The 14,341-nt window shown below is 37.8% G+C and overlaps 1 protein-coding gene and 1 pseudogene across 1 annotated transcript in view; both read left to right on the plus strand.

The window, feature by feature from the left end:
• Nucleotides 1-14,341, plus strand: part of DNAH8 (dynein axonemal heavy chain 8) — a 318,775-nt gene that overhangs the window by 31,041 nt on the left and 273,393 nt on the right. Inside the window, exons 11-14 of the mRNA XM_024122116.2 lie at nt 5,007-5,153; nt 9,368-9,565; nt 11,461-11,537; nt 12,840-12,939. Coding sequence (XP_023977884.2) covers nt 5,007-5,153; nt 9,368-9,565; nt 11,461-11,537; nt 12,840-12,939 — 522 coding nt within the window. The remainder of the gene's footprint in view (nt 1-5,006; nt 5,154-9,367; nt 9,566-11,460; nt 11,538-12,839; nt 12,940-14,341) is intronic.
• Nucleotides 727-3,632, plus strand: LOC102992306 (dnaJ homolog subfamily C member 2-like; annotated as a pseudogene).

A 14,341-nucleotide genomic window follows, 5' to 3' on the forward strand; every position in this document is an offset into this window, starting at 1 on the left:
CTTCTTTTGGAAGAAAATGCTTCTAACATTTCCCCATTTAGTTTGATGCTTTAATACATAATTGATTAGATTCAAGGAAGTTTTATTCCTAGTTTTAGTACTAGGAGATATTATTAAAAGTTATGAACGGGTTTTGAAAAAATTTTTCAGCACATATTTTTTGAGGAGCTTATAAGATTTTTCTTCTCAATCTATTAATGTTATAGATGACATTTTTAGGTTTTCTAAAATGAAACTATTCTAATATCCCTAGGATAAACTCATCTCAGTCATGGTGTAATTATCTTTTTAAAAACATTCTTAAATTCACTTTGCTACAATTTTCTTTAGGGTTTTTTGCAGCTATATTCATGAGAGAGATAGCCTGTAATTTTTCCTTTCTCATAGTGTCCTTGTTAGTGTTTCTGGCACTAAGGTCTCAGAATGAGTACGACTGGAGGAGGGGAAGGAAGTACTCCCCTCTTTTCTAGCCTCTAGAAGAGGTTGTAGAAAATCAAAGCGATCTGTTATTTTGAAAGTCTGAAAGAAATGGCCATACCAGCAAGCCTTCATCTGGAAGTGGTTATTGGCTTTCTTCATGTGCTGGTTCCTGGGCTTTGTAGAGCCTGAGTGGGAGGCTGGGACTGTTGAGGTAGAGCAAGAAAGGATGCTCAGTGCCCTCCACCTAGGACGTGAACTGCTGTGCTTGCAGGGTTGGCCCTGAGCCCTCTCATCACCACTCTCTGACCTCTGGAACTGGAGGGTAAGAAAGAGTTGTCAGAGGAAACAGAAGATGAGGAATTGCAGTTAGGATAGTTTCTCTTCCTGAAAACACTTGATCTCAACTACTGGAAGAACCAGAATCATTATGCAGTTCTTGGATTTGTTCATGTAAAATACAAAGTTATGCAGAGAGAGACCAAAGCAGCACATAAAGCAGTGGTTCTAAACAATACCAAAAGCAGCTGGTGAATCAGTTAAAGAAGGAGATAATGACAACTTCACTTACATAACTAAAACTTATGAAATGTCTGAGTCAGTGAAAAGAGGAGAAATTAACAGTGTAGATCTTACTTTTGATAACTCAGTTCCTTTGAAAAGTGAAGCAAAGGACAATTTCTTCTAAGTGTTTTCCCAAGTGTTTGAAATGCATTACAGGTGGTAAAAAAGAAAAAGTTCCTAAACTTGGTGATATGAATTCATCATTTGACGATGCAGAGGCATTTAATTCCTGCTGGCATAATTTTTATTATTGGAGAGAATTTTTCTTATTTAAATGAAGGAAAAAAAGCAGAATGTCATGACGAAAGGAGAGAGATTGAAAAGCAGGACAGAGCAACAAGGGCACAAAGAAAAAAGAAGAAATGAACTGAATGTTAGTTGATAATGCATATAACTGTGATGCAAGAATTTTAAAAATTCGAAGAAAAAGAAAAAGCCAAGAAAGAAGCAGAGAAAAAAAGCAAAAGCAGAAGGAAAATTGAAGAAGAAAGAAGCTAAAGAAAAACAGAGATGAGGTGAATTAGGAGCTGCTTGGATAGCTAAAGTGAAAGAGGAAGTTAGACAAAAGGCATTACTGGCAAAGAAGAAAAAGGATAACCAGGAAAAAAAGCCATTAAAAGGGAAAGGCAATATCAAATCATTATTTTGTACACCTGAAACTAATATAATGTTATATGTCAATTATATAAGAAAAGAGAAAGGTAGCAAAAACTTCAAAGTTCATGGAAGACCTGGAATTACTTTCCTGATAATGAGATAAAGCCAGTTAAAATGATGGAATGAGTGGAAAAACTTTGCGATAGGCTCGAACTTGCAAGCTTACTGTACTTAAATGAAACAGTCACATCACTTACAAAAGAAATAGGAATTGCTGCTCTGCCAAAACAGAAGAAATTAATGAGCAAATTAGAAAAGAGAAAGAGGAAATTGAGGCTTGTATGTGCCAAGTATCTAAGAATGCAGAGACATCAACTGTTGAAGGTGGAAATGGCAGTAAAAATTTTTCAGAAGAGAATTGATCTGCAATTGCTATTTAAAACTGTGAGCCTCTTTCCTGCTGGGACAAATTCAAGATGGAAAGTTATTGCCAAGTACATGAGCACACATTCTACTTCTGGAAGTCAAAAGAACTGCCAAAGATTTTATTGGCAAAGAACCATCTCCCAAAACTTGGCCCTCATCAGAAAGATGACATACTGTGTGGAGTAGAGCCTCAAACTGTCAATATAACACCTCAGAACAATTTGAAAATCCATGTGCAGATTTCACCTCTTGACAACAGAAGAACAGAAGCTTTTGGAATGAGCTTTGAAAATGTATCCAGTAAATATACCTGAAAGATGTAGCATGTATCAGAATTTCATTTCGTTATGGCTGAGTAATAATCCATTGTGTGGATATACCACATTTTGTTTATCCATTCATCTTTTGATAGACATTTGGATTGTTACCACCTTCTGACTATCGCGAATAATGCTGCTATGAACATTGCTATTTAATGATCTCTTTGAGTCTCTGCTTTCAGTTATTTTGGGTATATACCTAGAAGTGAAATTGCTGGATCATATGGCAGTTCTGTTTTTAACTTTTTGTGGAACCACCAAACTGTTTTCCCTAGCAGCTCTTCCATTTCACATTCTCACCAGCAATGCACAAGAGTTCCAGTTTCTCTACACTGTGCCAATACTTGTTATTTTCTCTTTTTTTGGTAATAGGTATCCTAATGCATATGAAATAGTATCTTATTGTGTTTTGATTTGCGTGTCCCTAATGGCTAGTGATGGTTGAGCATCTTTTCATGTGCTTATTGGCCATTTGTATATCTTCTTTGGAGACATGTCTATTCAAATCCTTTACTCATTTTTGAAGTGGGTTCTGTTTTTGTTGAGTTGGAGGAGTTCTTTATATATTCTAGATATTAATCCCTTATATATATGTTTTATAAATACATATTGCTTCATTTAAAAAAACTAGTTATTTGAGTATTCTTTCTATTTCTTCTTGAGACAGTTTTTGTAAGTTTATATTTTTGAGGAATTTCTTCAATTTTTCTAAAATTTGTAATTTATTGGCATAATGTTGATAATATTCTCTTACTAATCTTTGTCGTGTTATGTAATATGTCCCCTTATTCATTAACAATATTACTTATCTTCTCTGTTTTCTTAATCATTCTTGCTCACTCAATCCTCAGATTCAGGACAACCCATCCTCCTCCCAGGAGTTTATCACTTCTGTTTTCGTTGTTATTGTTATTTGCTGGGTTCCATGTTTCCCTCTCTAGTTTCTCCAGGGTTAATTTTGGGGGTGGGAGTGAGAAATCATTCCCCCCAAACTGACCAATTGGCAGAAACCAGGACTCTTGACATAGAACTTAGCAATTTATTCTCATAATTGTTTTAATATGCTTCAAGTCACTAGCCATTTACTTACTGAATTAGAAATGAAAGCTTGGTTTTCTGCATTCTGGTTTAACCTGCTTTCTACTACATCTGAAATTTTTTCAGGAAACTTTTATTGTATAGTTTTGGGGAATAATTTTCAGATGAGTTGGAGGAAGCAATGAGAAGAATTGTTATTCAGGATGTTATCTGTCCAACAGGAAGGAATTGGTTGGTGAAGAAGAAGTAATAGAAAGTAATTCCTATTAGATGGCATATTCCAAGAGGGTAGGGATCTTATCTGTACTCCTAGCATCTCAAGGAGTTCCTAACATATGGTAGGCACCAAGAAACTTTCTTTTTTAAAAAATATTTATTTATTTATTTGGCTGCGCTGGCATCTTTGTTGGCACATGCGAGATCTTCATTGTGGCATGCTGGATCATTTTAGTTGCGGCATGCAGGATCTAGTTCCTTGACCAGGTTTGTCAAACCCGGGCCCCCTGAATTGGGAGCCTGGAGTCTTAACCACTGGACCACCAGGGAAGTCCTTAAACTTTTGTTTAATAAGTGAAAAATAATCAGTGACCTCAAAGAGAGTAATGATTTTGTTTTAGAGATTGAGAGGTGGGGAGGTGTATCATAGCTAGAACTAGGTATGAGACTAGTTATATAAGCTTGAATGTTTATAGGAATCACCTGGGCAACTGGTTGAAGTATGGTTTCCTGAGTCTCACTCACAGAAATTCTGATTTAGTGGCTGAGGTAGGCAGAGTAAAGATGTCCACATCCGAATCCCCGGAATTTGTGAATATGTTATATTAAATGTCAAGGGGGAATTAAGGTTACAGGAGGAATTAAGGATGGAGAGATTATCCTGGATTATCTAAGTGGGACCAATGTAAGCACAAAGGTCCTTACAGAGTGAAGAGGGAGATGGAAAAGTGAGAACCAGGGAGCTGGCATTACGTTAAAGATTTGACTGGCCATTGGTGGCTTTGAAAAAGTTTAACATTATTTTTTTTTTAAGATGGTTTGGTTAGCTGGACATGACAGTGAGTTCCTACTGGAGCCTAGTGACAACAATGTCCTCTTTTTTTAGCCTGGTTGAACTAACCTGGTATAGCTGTAGTCAAATATTAGGATTTCAGCAATGCACCCACCAAAGAGTTTATGATCTCCTCCTGGAGAAATGACAGTTGAATGATAAATTAGTATTGCACAGTCTTAATGTTTTTTATACCTGTATGTGAATAATGCTGATTAAAAGATGCCAACTGACTAGATAGATAATTGAAAATAGACAGAGTTGATACATAATTTTTGGCCTCCTGGGAGCTCTGATTAGCCATGAAAACATGACAACAAATAGTGTATGTGGCAACTTTGATAAGGATAAGAGTTAAGGGGAAATAATGAGAATAAAGAAGATGAGACTATATTGTAAAATAGCAAAAAAAAAAACTATTGATTTTCACAGGCCTTTCAATGTGTGGGCAGAGAACTTGAATTTTTAATGTTAACAGCAGCAACCCCTATTGAGGGGTTGATGTGATCAGTTTTGTGTGAGTACAGAATTTTTGAATTTTTCACTCATAAACAAGTGTCTCACTATGTATTACACCCCTTTTAAATCTCTCATAGGACTGCATTTTTCTATTCAAGGAATATCAGACATCTTTTCACAAAACAAGGAAACAGATTTTAGAATCCTCAGGGGAAAAATCTTTTGAGGTTTCAGAAATGTATATATTTGGAAAATTTGAAGCTTTCTGCAAAAGACTGGAGAAGGTAAGCGTCGTGCAGCCACAGTTGCCACTACCAACCAACCATACCTTTCCAGTTATTTCATACTTTATGTAGCATCACTGAGAATTATTTTTCCAGATCTCTTGTCTTACTATTGATCTGACTCATCCAATATTACTCATAGGTTACTGCATTTTATTATAACTTATTTTTTCATTCCTAATTACTATCTTCTGCTAGTCGCACAAAAGCTATTGCAGACTTTCACTTCTTTTGAGACCTCAATTCTATCTTTACCTATACAGCTTGAACTTAAAGCCTCTGCTCTTAACCATTGTATCAGGCTGAGAAAAGGTATGAGTTGACATATCTGCAATATCTGGCAGAACCCAGTAGTTGTGTCATATCTGGATGTGTGAGCACCTTCTGTTTCTAGGCCATATATATGGTCTAAACATAGACATTGTATGGGCGATGTCTTTGCTGGGCGGATATGGGTTAGAAACTTCAGCACCTTTGATTCATTCATTGATTAGGACTGGCTGGAGAGGAGTGATGTTTTTCCAGGGGATACAGGGCAGCCCATATCAGAGGCTTCTTCTAGTCAACCTTTGCAAAGCCTACAAAGATATCATCTAGGTACCAGCTTCCCCATGACCCCACCATTCTGCCAACTCCCTAGGTCCTGATAACAGTTAGGAGTCTGCTCATCATTTGTTGGAAATTGGTGGGGGGCATTTCACAAGTTGAAGGGCATTTCCTATACATGCCAGGATAGGAAAATATGGGTGATGAACAAAACCAAGTTACTGAGTGGGGCTGTTTTTTGTTTGTTTCTTTAGCAGCTTTACTGAGATATAATTCACATACCATATAATGTATTCATTTAAAGTGTACAAGTCAATGTTTTCCAATATATTCACAGGATTGTGCAACCATACCACCATCTAATTTTAGAACATTTTCATTCCCACTAAAAGAAACCCTGTGCCCATTAGCAGTGATACCCCATTCTCCCCTCTACCCAGCCCTAAGCACCTGCTAATCTACTTTCTGTTTCTATAGATTTGCCTATTCTCGACATTTCATATAAATGGAATCATATAATATGTGGTCTTTTGTGACTGTCTTCTTTCACTTAGTATAATATTTTCAAGGTTCATCTATGTTGTAGTATTCCTTTTTATTGCTGAATAATATTCCATCATTTGGATATACCATATTTTACTTATCCATTCATTTGTTGGTGGACATTTGGGTTTTTCTACTTTTTGGCTATTATGACTAATGCTGCTATGAATATATATGTATGTGTTTTTGTGTGAACATATGTTGTCATTTCTTTTGAGTATATGCGTAGGAGTGGAATTGCTGGGTCAGATAATAACTCCATGTTTACCTTTATTGAGGAAGTGCCAAACTGTTTTTCAAAGTAGTTGCATCATTTTATAGTCTCATAAGCAATGCATGAGGGTTCCAATTTCTCTGCATCCTTGTAACACTTATTATCTGTCTTTTTGAATTTAGCCATCCTAGTGGGTATGAAGTGACATCTCATTGTAGTTTTGATTTGCATTTCCCTGATGACTAATGGTGTTGAGCATCTTTTTAAATGCTTATTGTCCATTCGTATTTCTTCTTTGGAGAAATTTCCATTTAAATTCTTTGCACATTTTAAATTTAGTTATTTGTGTTTTTGTAGTTCAGTTTGTAAGAGTTCTTTATATATTCTGGGTCTTAAGTCCCTTATCAGATATGATTTTTAAATATTTTTTCTCTTTCTACAGGTTATCTTTTCAGTTTCTTGATTGTGTTCTTTGAAGCAGGAAGTTTTGTTTTGTTTTAATATTTATTTATTTATTTATTTATTTATTTATTTAGGTTGCACTGAGTCTTAGTTGCGGCCCGTGGGATCTTCGTTGCAGCATGCTGGCTCTTAGTTGCAGCATACGGACTTCTTAGTTGTGGAATACATGTGGGATCTAGTTCCCCGACCAGGGATTGAACCTGGGCCCCCTGCATTGGGAGGGCGGGGTCTTGCCCACTGGACCGCCAGGGAATTCCCTGAAGCAGGAAGTTTTAAATTTTGATGAAGTCCAATTTATCAAGTATTTCTTTTGTTGCTTGTGCTTTTGGTGCCGCATCTGGGAAGATGTTGTGTGAGGCTGTTTTGTGAACAGTGAGGATTTCTTGGGGACAAATGTCCAATTAGAATGATATTGGCATGGGTCAAATGAATAATAAGCCCCGTTGGTCAGGACCTATTCCACAGAAATGTTTAACATTTCTGAAACCATTAGAATGTAAACCTGGAGGTGAGTCCTGGTTACTGTTAATTTTTCCAGGAGCGAGGGCCCTTGCTAACTTGGGTGCAGTTTTATATTTGGTAGAGTTTGCGGGCTGGACCTTAATTATTAGCCCGTGGGCAGTAAAGATCTTTGGTGGCAGGTCTAATGCTGGGCATAATGAACATCCATCTGTAAAGCAGCAGCCCAAGCATTCCTGATGCTAGATGGAGTGGGTAATAATGGACAGCTACATTAGCTACTCCCCCTGCCTTACCTCTGGAGAAGCCCTGCCTGTAGTCTTAAGGATTCAACTTCATGTCACAAAGGCTCAGCAGTCAGAGCCAACGCAGCACTCCCTAGGGGACTTACTTGAAGTGCATCCTGGTTAATAGGTTATTCCAACTCCCCTGTGCTAAGAATTCCTTGGCTGACTGGCATCTCTCCCAGGTGTAATTGGTGGATGTTGGTGTCTAGATTCTTAAAGAGGGGGCATAATAGTTACCCTGAAATGAGGCCAGAATTTTTATAATCCTCTAGAGGTGGTTACTGAACTGCCTTGGTGGGCTTCCCCTGCTGAGTGGGGCACAGCAGGGACCACTGTTGGACTACCCCTATGAGCTCTTAAATAGTTGAAGAGGAGAGACAGAAGGGCAGGCTAAGCCAGAGCCTGTTAGGGAAAGCTCAGATTCAGATGTCAGGAAGACCAAGTACGAAAGTCAAAGGACAGATAGGATTGAGCTTGGGGTTGGAGAACCAAGACCTCAGAGTTGGGCAGAGATGTTGGGGATCTTTAAGGAACAAGTGAGGAGGAAAGTGCTAGTGTGTCAGCTTAGGGTGCCTGAAATGCATCTTTTTTGGTAGGTGGAGACTTGGTGCATTGAGTGTTAGTCTGCCGTAAAGAACCAGAATTGTGTATAGTATCCCTTGTTTCTTCTTCCTGTTCCTGCCATGTAAATTTTGGTTTCCCAATATTGATGAATTTGGTTTCCCAGAGCTCTGTCTTTAGTTTTCTTCTCACCCTGAACATTTGTGGGAGAGAAGCGTAGGAGTGGGAAGCTTTGAGCATTGTTTTCCAGAGCAGGAATCAAAATGGGGAATCACTGATGAATATTAAGGAACTGAGTAGCCTGTGGACATGAAAGACTTTTTTTTTTTTTGGTGAAGTAGGTGGTGTTGGTACGTTGAGATGGAGCCAGCTGTTTCTGAAATAAAGTTTATTGTGAGGATTTTCCAGGGTTCTTTAGGGGTCAGAAGTGACTACGGTCATCTTTTAGGATTGTGGGACCTTTCCTTTACCTGAATGTGGAATTATGCTAGTGTTACATATCAGAACTATGGTGAGAGCCAGAAAAATGGTAACACTTTTTTTTTTTTTTTTTTGTGGTATGCGGGCCTCCCTCTGTTGTGGCCTCTCCCGTTGCGGAGCACAGGCTCCGGACGCGCAGGCTCAACGGCCATGGCTCACGGGCCCAGCCGCTCCGCGGCATGCGGGATCCTCCCAGACCGGGGCGCGAACCCGGTTCCCCTGCATCAGCAAGCAGACGCGCAACCACTGCGCCACCAGGGAAGCCCGGTAACACTTTTGAATCCAGTGATCCAGTGAAACTATTTTCAGAACATTCTCAAGAACAAAAAGCTGAAACTATTTAGACATCTGCAAGGGCTTTTACTCACTGTCCCTCACCACCCCACCTCCTCTTGGAAGACAAGGTGATCAGATTCTGAGAAAGGCTCTAAACTCTCTCTACTTATGGCAGAACATCCTCTGTCTTAAATAGTCTAAGAGTAGTAATGACTGGAACAGAGATTTGTCTTCTGTTTTATCTCCTCTGGTTGGTTTTACCTGAAATGATTCTAAAGCCTGTTTATTGGCTTGTTTTTTGAAAATCATTGATTCATTAAGAGTTAATTCTAGGCAAGGGTGCTAATTTCTAACTTTTAAACTAAAGTAACACTTTTCTTTTTAAGATTACAGAAATGATAACTATTGTGCAAACATATTCAGCCTTGAGCAATTCTCCCATAGAGGGAATAGACATTATGGCAATAAAATTCAAAAATATATATCAAGGGGTTAAGAAAAAGCAGTATGATATTTTGGATCCAAGAAGGACAGAATTTGACATGGATTTCTTAGATTTCATGGCAAAAATCAAGGCTTTAGAGGTAAGTAATTATACATACTTTTGATTTAGTAAAGCTGAAATGTAATCAATAGTACTGAAATTCACATATTTACTATTTATTACAAATTACTCTTGCAAATTGATCAGAAATATTTGCCAGCATGAATAATTTTCTAACCAGTCCACAAAATGTTTTCTCTTTTTTTTTAAAATGAAAAATGAGCTTATTCAATAAAAGATATCAGTAACTAACCAGAAGTCCAAAGGGATTATTGTAGCTGGGTTTATTTTTAATGTGCATTAAAAAATATATTCGATTTTTGTTGTGCCAAGGACTAGTGTCACTTTTCCTGTGTAAGAGAGATTCGTAGGCCTTTTTCTTTGCTCAGTGTGAGAAGATCTGAGAGCAGATTAGGACGATGGAACACTCTTCCCTTGGCACTGCGCTTTATGGCCACATTCTCTCTGCAGCTTAGAGGATGACTCTGAAGAGCCCCTCCTCCTGTCTGTCGTAGCTGAAGGGACACCAGAGGGATGAGACTGTAACAGGTTTCTTTCTCACCTTTTGGGCTAATATGACTTCAGTTACTCTCTTACTGAAAACTGTTAAACCAGGTGTAGCCCCAGGGAATGGTCTCCTCTTTGCTGCAGAATGTCTTGGAGACACAGAGAGGGACAAGAATATACCCTGCCCACTTCCTGAGTCTTAAATCCTTGCCAAGAAGGTGAGGAAGATGATATATTTTTTCTCATTTATTTTTTTTAAAGACTCTCTAAAAACTATATTACATGTAATTTGTGCAATATAAATTAAAAAGATCCTAAAATTCTAGCAACAACACTTTTTCTTTTTGACACAGATCTCCTTTCAGTTTTTGAAAGTTAGACTCTGATAGGAAGATATATTTTACTTTTTACTTTTACTGTTTGGTTTGGGGAGTTATATCTTGATAGCAGTGGGAATTTGTGTTTTTTTTAAAAACTTATTGCTTAAATTATTTTTATGATTCATTAATAAGATTATATGTTGTAAAGCCTTTACTGTGGTCTTAGATACAAGTTTAGCTTTCAGTAAATTTAGAGGCCATATTAAGTTTTTAGTATCTAAAAAGATATGCCAGTGTTTTAACTTTTCTTCCTTTTCCAATGTTTGATTAATGGGTGTAGTATGTATTTGTAGACAGTACCAATATAATCTATAAGTGAAAGTAACTTGCAGAGTGCTTCAGTTCCATCAGTTGGGCACCAGGAGTTTGGAGTTCACTGCTCGGGATGGTGGGAGTCTTGGAAGAACATTTTCGGCTTCTTATTCCTCCTTAGCGTGACAAAGAGGTTTCTGAGAGCAGCAGTGTTAGAAAATGACACCTGTTCACCCTGGGTGTCTATAGTGTCATTACACTGCTCTACCGACATGCTAAGAAATCCTAAATCTCCCAAAAAAATGTACTTTGTAAGGGACTTTCACTCCTTTCATAAATTCTCTAGGTCAACATCCAATAAATAATGAACGGCAAGTGCAAACCACAAATATAATTTTAATTTTTTAGTAGCCTCGTGCATAAAAGTAAAAAGAAGTAGGTGATGTTAATTTTAATGATATACTTTATTCAACCCAACATATTCAAAATATTATCATTTTAACATGTCACTAATAAAAACCATTATGAGATATTCTTTTTTCATACTGTCTTTGAAGTTTTGTGTGTATTTTACATTTATAGCACATCTCACTTAGAAGTAGTGACATTTTAAGTGCTCAGTAGAAACTTGTGGCCAGTGGCCACCATACCAGACATTGCAGTTCTAGATGCCTAGATGGTAGATGTATTTAAGGCTCATATTTTGATTCTGTAGGAGACTCATTCATTGTTGTTTAACAAAACTAATCTTCTCCTTAACTCAAAAAATCATTCAAACATTAATATTGCATTTCAGGTACAAATACAGGCATTTATGAACAGTACTTTTGGAAAAATTTTGTCTTCTCAGCAGGCTCTTCAGCTGCTTCAAAGGTATTTATAATGCATTAAGCAGTATAGTTTCTAGGTGGGATAACTTTATATCTGAAAATAACAATTTCAAAAAAATTTTGGAAATCTCTCCTATGTAAACTTTAAAACTTAAAAACAGCAATCTTCCAATTACCATTAAATAGACTGGTGAAAATTGAAATACAGTATGATATTTTTTCATTTTCATTTTTCATTGCAGTTTTTTGTAGCGAAAAGTCTTTCAATAAGGAAATGATTTCACATTTTCCCCCAGCTATGTATTATGTTAAGGTTAATTTCGTGTTATTGGAAAGGGAACAAATAATGTTTAATTCTGCATACTGAAAGGATTTCTAACAGTGAAATTATCTAAGAATAGTAGGTCCCCAAACTTTCTGTTTTCCCTCCTGAGTGCTTCTGCAGCTTCCTTTCCTTCTAGTCCTGACAGTGGTGCTCCCCTAAAGGGCAGGAAAGCCTGGATTAGAAGGATGGGCTGGACCAGAAGCCATTTCTTCCAGCTCAGGGAGGGCTCATTACCCATGTTAGGGACTGTTTTGAAATTCTCCCCTGAGAGCCAGTGGATCTGGGTTTGGGTCTGACTTTGGGTTTGGATCTGACTTTCCCATCTCTCTAATGCTGGATCATACCTGTGAAACCTTACCTCATGAGACCATCATAAGAGTTGAAACAGACATAAAATGATTTTGATGAGTGACAGTACTGTACAAACAGATGGCAGTACCATTTTCTTGGCAATTTCTCTGTCTCTGTCTCTCTCTTTTTACCTATGGTATGCTGGTGTCAACTCATTTTATTATCAGAAAGTTATGGTTCTAGTACTTCCTATGCATAACTTAGTCTCTTAGTGGAAGTGACATTTGGCTGACAAAATCATTATATCATTATGCCTATTTGGGATGACATGAGCAGTAATATTGGCAGGGGGACAGTCAATGAGCTCCCTTCCATCTTTGCTAAGCCAGCTCCCCACTCATCTTTTTAATCTCAGTTCAGATGTCACTTTTTCAGGGAAGTGACTTCCCAAACTTGGTTGGGTTCCCCTGTTACATGCATTTCTGGCACCCTTGTAGTTTAAATAATTATTTATGTCACTCCTGACTGATCTCTACCTTTTCCGTAAGGTAATCATTGGCTCCAAGAGGGCTGGAACCACACCTGTCTTGTCCATCACTGTAATCTAGGGCAATGCATGAGGCCTGGTGTGAATATTTGTCAAATGAGTGAATGGATTTTTAGGATTGCAACAATTCTTAAGTGTGCTTCTCATTTATTTTTAAATTATTCACCCTCAATTGCTTTTAGATTCCAAAAACTGAACATTCCCTGTCTTAAATTAGAAATAAACCACACAATTGAGCTTATTCTTCAGTATTATGTGGCTGAACTTGAAGCTACTAAGAAGGCAAGTATCATGTTTATAAATAGAATGGTACTTCAGTACAAAAAGAAAAAATATTCTGGAGGTATTTGCCATCATTATCTTGTGCCAAGCTTATCAGACAAATCCTCTCTCTGCTGAATATCTTTGATGCTCCTCTCTCTATGGGAGAAGGTGCTGACAGTGTGTGTCCCTGGACAGCCAGATCACACCCCTTTGCTCTTAGGAACTGTCTTTTTATGACAGCATTCATGTATGCATGGGAAAGCCCGTTTAAGTTAATATTTTGGGGTATCAAAATATGGGCTCTGGAGAATATTATGACAGATATAATGGAGCTGTGCGCTCCTGCTTTATTTTTTAATTTTTTTTTAAGATAAGAAGTGATTTATTAGAGTGTCCCTTGTGGTGCGGTGGTTAAGAATCTGCCTGCCAGTGCAGGGCACACGGGTTCGAGCCCTGGTCCGTGAAGATCCCACATGCCACGGACCACGCATGCAACTAAGCCTGTGTGCCACAACTACTGAGCCTGTGCTCTAGAGCCCGTGAGCCACAACTACTGAGCCCACGTGCCACAACTACTGAAGCCCGCGTGCCTAGAGCCCGTGCTCCATAGCAAGAGAAGCCACTGTAATGAGAAGCCCGCGCACCACAACGAAGAGTAGCCCCCGCTCACCACCACTAGAGAACGCCCGCGTGCAGCAACGAAGACCCAACACAGACAAAAATAAAATAAATAAATTTATAAAAAATTTAAAAAGTGATTAATTAGAATAGGACGCTTGTGAGGCTTGCAAGTGGGCGGGCCAGAGGGTGCCACGCACAGAGAACTTATTGGGCAACAGTTTTATAATTAAAGGAAAAGTTGGGAGGGGGAGAAGACCACCTTCTTCCTCATTTTTTTAAAATTTTACTTAAAAAAATTTTTTTTGTTGGTGTATAGTTGATTTACAATGTTGTATTAGTTTCAGGTGTACAGCAAAGTGAAACAGTTATACATATACATATATCCACTCTTTTTTTTTTCTTGATTCTCTTCCCATATAGGCCACTACAGAGTACTGAGTAGAGTTCCCTGTGCTATACAGCAGGGTCTTATTAGTTATCTATTTTATGTATAGTAGTGTGTATATGTCAACCCCAAGCTCCAGCTTTTGAATACATCCTTAAAATTGGGGATAAAAGTTAGAAAAAAGTATACATGTAATGGGAAGTAAGGGTTAAGAGAGAATTAAGTGTCATATATTGTAATCATCATAGTTTTTGAGCCTCAGGTTGATATCTCTGGAGTGCATTTATGTATTTATTGACTACCTCTTGTGTATAAAACATGTGAATAATGGTAAAACATCAATACAAATATAGCTGTATATATTTTTGCCTTTTCCATTGTATTGAATTTCAAACATTAATGCCAGACCTTTAA

This window comes from Physeter macrocephalus, chromosome 18, assembly GCF_002837175.3.
Source record: "Physeter macrocephalus isolate SW-GA chromosome 18, ASM283717v5, whole genome shotgun sequence".
Lineage (NCBI taxonomy): Eukaryota > Metazoa > Chordata > Mammalia > Artiodactyla > Physeteridae > Physeter > Physeter macrocephalus.